Source organism: Camelina sativa, chromosome 18 (genome assembly GCF_000633955.1).
Source record: "Camelina sativa cultivar DH55 chromosome 18, Cs, whole genome shotgun sequence".
NCBI classification, from domain to species: domain Eukaryota; kingdom Viridiplantae; phylum Streptophyta; class Magnoliopsida; order Brassicales; family Brassicaceae; genus Camelina; species Camelina sativa.
The window spans coordinates 12,650,049-12,655,871 of NC_025702.1; the positions used below are offsets into that span (position 1 = coordinate 12,650,049).

General features: G+C 29.7%; 1 protein-coding gene across 1 annotated transcript; it reads right to left on the minus strand.

Moving 5' to 3' along the window:
- LOC104763422 (putative F-box protein At1g53360) lies at positions 310 to 5,783 on the minus strand (the record flags this gene model as incomplete). The annotated part of the gene is made up of 2 exons (XM_019240077.1): positions 310 to 1,346; positions 5,750 to 5,783. Coding segments are annotated over 2 exons (1,071 nt in total), but the record flags the coding sequence as incomplete, so codon positions are not given.

The following is a 5,823-nucleotide window of genomic DNA, read 5'->3' on the forward strand; positions in this document are numbered from 1 at the left end:
TTGTTTCTCTCTAGAGAAAAGACAAGGAGTAAAAACAAAGAGTGAAAGAACTAACCTTTGAGATTGAGAGACAAATGTTAGATATGAGAAAAACAACATGGTATCAGAGCTGAGTATCCTTGGAGCCTGCACAAAGAAGAAGAAGAAAGGTGAAGCCATGAGAGGAGAAGATGTTATGGATTAATGGAGTCCATAAAAGTTACCTCCGAGGTGGAAGAAGAAGAAGCTGGATAATCATAAGAGTTGAAATTAAACTATAAAATTCTCCAAGATATGAATAACCCTTGGAGACACACACTTAGATAAACTTCACATCCTCTCTACAAAGTCTAAAAAGGTCTGAACGGAAACTTTCGTTCGATGATGCTTAAACTCTTCAAATCCCTGAATATAGATTTTTCTAACCGTGTTCCTCTCCGTATTGAAGAATAAAATGTAGAACGAGTCTGATAGATAGCACGTCAACGGCGTAAACACAATCTCTCCGGTACCCGTCATTCCAACACACATCATGTTGGTAACTTCGGGTGGCAGCATGCATTTACGTTTGAACCATTTATCTTCTCCAGCATCTTCTAGAACCCACCACCCATTTTTTTCTAATTCCAACAACTCATTCTGATGTACACCTAATTTACCTTTGTAGTTGAACAAAGTTAACTTCGGAACAGGGAACATGTCTTCATCTAATTTAATAAAGCCGAATTTCTCACGCCTAAAGTCGAAGCAAACTATCTTAAGACCTGCCATTGGAAAAATAGCTATGTGATACAAAACGCCATTTATGCATATTTCATCATCATCTAGAGGAGAATGGTCTTGGATCGTCCTCCATACGCGTTTTCCACTCTCCAGTGTCAAAATCCGATGAGTATTGTGTGTTACATAACTTGACCGTGTCATACACAACACTTTGAACTGTTTGCTCGTCGGATCAAAGCCAAAATAGCTTCTTTCAACACCCGTCGCTTTCAACTTGGGTAAGGTCATGCAATGTCTCGTCAAGGGGTTACAAACCACCTGCGCTGCTTTTCTTCGCCTATGTTGTAGGAAGACCAATCCATATTGCGAGGTACAGATATCAGTTGGAAAATATTTGGGAAAACGCTTATAAGGGGTGGCTACAAGACAAGATATCTCATCATCGGGACTTTGAGGTTGAGGCGAAGAGAAGACATATAACTCTTTCTTAGCTTTGAAGGCAAACAAAAGCCGTGGAGGAGCTCTAGTCAGGAAAAGCTCTGTAAAATCAGGACGGCCAAGTATGTATTCCCACAATTCGGATACGGAACGACACCTACCTATAGTTTTTACAGAGACTCTAGAGAATATATCAATAAGAAGATCATCTGGGATTAGGTCTGAGAATTCTCTTACCTCCTGTTGTTCCATATGATTTTTCATGACATATGTTTTGTTTCTTATTTTTGCTTTCTTTCTTTCGACGGCGCAAGGCAGATGTTTCAAACCCTATTGGGATGTCAAAATGGGTAGAAACCGATGAGTTTACCCTGTTTATCTATTATTTTAACGGGTATGGGTTAAGTTTTTATATCCATATAAATAAATGGGTATTGATGGATTCATCCAATGAGTTCGTGGGTTTAACAGGGTAAACCCATTAGGGTTATGAGTTACCCATGGGTTAATCGAAAAAAACAAAAATAATATATATATAATATAATTACTTTTTATTTTGGTTTTATGGATTTTTGACTTTAGAACTTTAGGATGATTTTTCTATTTTAATATCTGATATTGTTTTCTTAAGCTTGAAAACTTTGGTTGGTTTTATAATTCTCCTTTATATAATATGTTATGCATTTAATATTAATTATTTTATTTTATTTTATTTATATATGGGTAACCTATATAACTCATTTAGCCATTGGATTTTATATTATTGGGTTTGGGTATATAAGTTCAACCCATCGTAATAAATAGGTCGGGTTGAACCCACCCACGAAAATCTCGAACCCACGTGGGTATGAATTGGGTCGGGTTGGGTTACCCATTTTGACACCACTACTTTCCAAGCTTACTACGGACGAAAGACCTTTATAATGCTACAATCTTTAAAGGGCTTATTGGTTATGTTAATAATAATAATCTAATTAAATATCCCATAATATTTAATTACAACCCAAACAATTAACTAACAACAAATAATATAAAGCAAGCATCAATATCCACAACAAAAACATAAACCAAACTAGCCTCCTAACCAAGGTTCCAACAACGAAATAACATAACCAATAATACAATCAAGACCCTATATCATCCTTCTCCTCGTCACCATGATTCCACGCTACACATTACCTTATCAAACTTATTCACAAAAATAACTATAACAAAAAAGGCTCTCCTTGCGTCTGCAACAGTCCATAAACGTCTGTTAACTATCGCATCTCTCTGGTGAAAAGCTATCCCTAGACGTTACAAATCTTCCCACAAAATCTTGTGCCAATCAGTAACCAGACGAAACCTATATCTCAGTTACATTACATGATGGTCTCAACTCGCGTCTGAGAAAACGTGTCTCACTAAACTGCCAATAACTCATCGAATTTAAATCCAAATCCACTTCTGAAAAAAAAATGACGATGACAACCTTGAAAATAATGCTACCAAATTTTGTTACCTTAAGGATGATTTGATACGTCGAAACTGTTTCCTCCCAACCCTAACGATTATGCTTCCTCTTTCAATATCCTTCACAGCACAACAGGCTTCTCTCCTCTCTCTCTCTCTCTCTTTCTTCCTCTTAATGCTAGCATTGAATAACAACCACGACCAAAGACAGAGAAGAGGCATCCAAATCTTTATAAATACATCAATTAGGTCTTTCCAAAACCGGCTCTAAACCGGGTGAAATTAAACCAAACCGGGCAATTTCATGATTTCACATAAATTAATCGGTTCTTCCATTGTTTTTTTGGGACACGGGCCTTACAAAATCTAAATCCACAAACTGTTTTGAATAACAGTATATTTTTAAATCATCAGTTCAATAACAATGGATTCTAATGAACTTTTAAAAATATAAGATTAAGGCTCTAATTGGTAACGGCTATAACTTTTGGCTAAAGAGACTTTGACTTTAAATTTTTAGCTGCAGAGAATTTGGTTGTAGATGCTTTGACTGTAGAATCTTTAACTGTTAAAATCTTATTGTTTACCAATAACTTTTAAAACTGTAGCTGTTATTTTTATTATTATTAATGAATATATATTATGTCAAAAATTAATTCATATAGCATTTTAATGAAAAATTAATTTTTATTAATGATAAATTAAAATTCTAAAAAATATAAGTCAATCAAATATGTGATTTTGTTTGAAAACATAAAAACAAACAACTATAACAATAAGAAATAAATAATTGAAGTTGCAGACATCAACTTATTAAGTTATTAAAATTTGAAATAATGTAAAAATATATAATGCATTGAGTAGTTACATGAGCAGTCAAAAATCCATTTACCACTAATCAAGGCATTGTTTGAATGTTATTCTATTATTAATGATAAATTTCATAAACTCTTTTACAGTATTATTTGCAGTGAGAAAATAAAATTTATTATTGAAATAGATCTTAAAAGAAAAAAAATGAAAATAATTAATTTATAAAAATAAAATATGTAAAAAATATATATATATATACTTTTGGATGGCTTTTAAATATTAAAGGGAGAAAAAAAAAGAATGCTTTAAAATTGTTTAGTTTTTAAAGCATGGGTTGTGAACGCCTTAAAAATAAGGAAGAGAAAAAAATAATTGGCTTTCAATGCTTTAAAAAAAAATAAAAACAAAAAAAGTTTGATTGGCAAAAAGATGGTTGTCAAAGCTTTAAACATTTTTGAAGTCTTAAAAGTGTGCTACCAATCAGGGCCTAAATAACATAGGATTTGTAAATTTTATACAAATCATTTAAAATATCAATTTGAATAGATTCTCACTTCTTACTTCTCACTCCTACATTTTATTATTATTTTTTTTTATTAATGAAAACTTTTTCTAGAATCCACCACTCTAAATGTCCTAACACACGTTGTGAACATTTTTTCTAATATCACGTCATTATCAATTTCAAAGAATTATGGAGAATTTAAATATCCAACTAAGAGTTTTTCTTATAAATGAGGTTCCTCTTTGACCTCGAATTTAGGAGTGTCAAAATGGGTTGAATTTATATACCCAAACCCAATAATATAAAACCTAATGGCTAAATGGGTTATATGGGTTACCTATATATAAATAAAATAAAATAATTAATATGAAATCCATAACATATTATATAAAATAGAATTATAAAACTAACCAAAGTTTTCAAGCTTAAGAATATAATATCGGATATTAAAATAGAAAAACATCCTAAAATCCTAAAGTCAAAAATCCTTAAAACCAAAATACAAAGTCTTTATATTATATATATATATATATATATATATTATTTTTGTTTTTTTCATTAACCCATGGGTAACCCATATCTCTAATGGGTTTACCCGGTTAAACCCACGAACTCATTAGACGAACCGATCAATACGCATTTATTTATATGGGTATAAAAACTTAATCCATACCCAATAAAATAATATACAAACAGGGTAAACCCATGGTTTTCTACCTATGTTAGACACCCCTACTCGAATTACTCCACCTAACTAATTTTCAATGCAGGAAAAATGGTCAGACCTAACTCTAATAAATACCATTGACCAAAGATTCAAAGTAAATGAAAGTCTGTATATATTAATGTACTCGAGTTTTAGAAACACAGTGTTTCCTAAGATAAGTGGATTAAGTTTTGCCTAGCATTAAAATTACTTAAAGACGAAAGATGAAAAAATGAATACAGTAAAACCTCTATAAATTAATACTTTATAAATTAATAAACACTATAGATTTATAAATTTTGCTAGTCTCAAGTGGGAACAGTGTAAAAAATAACAAAATTGGATAAAATAATAAGATAATAATTTTTTTGAAATTCACATGTAAAATATGGTCCCAATAATATCATAAATTAATAATCATGTAAATTTACATATATATATATATATGTTGATATAATAAAGTATGTTTCTCTTAAACCTCATATCTATAAAACAATTGTTATATTGTATCTTCAAACTATAATGATATAAAATATTCTATAACATTTCATAAAACAACTAAAACTTTTTAAGTTTTCAATTTCTAAATATGCATCATTTACATTTTGATAGTTTGATAGACTATTAAAATAAATAATTGATATTCTTATTCATAAATTTAAATATTTATGTCATGTGTATAAGTGAAGTTGTCTATAATATTTGTAATTTATTTTCAATAATATTTTTTAATTATTTCAAATTCAATTTCAATACAATAAAATTTACAATATTCTTTAATTTATAATATTTGTAATTTATTGTTAAAATTTGTCTATAATATTTGTAATTTCATAATCAAAAATTGTCTCAATTCATAATTTTAAAAAATTAAACATTTAAAAATATACCTATAAATTAATAATTATTAATTTACATTATAAAATAATAATTATTAATTTATAGATAAATTAATATCACTATAAATTAATAAAATATCTTGGTCCCAACATTATTAATTTGTGGAGGTTTTACTGTACAATTCAGTTATTGTCATCATCCAAACACAATAGATCACCCAAATCAACACAATCACAGATGATTAAAGTCGGAGAACAAGATGGGAAAATGAAACATAATAGATTAATTCAAGAAAATAAGAATAATGCTGACATGTTCTTCTATAATTGTATATATATATTAGATATATGTCTCCTTTTATAATTGA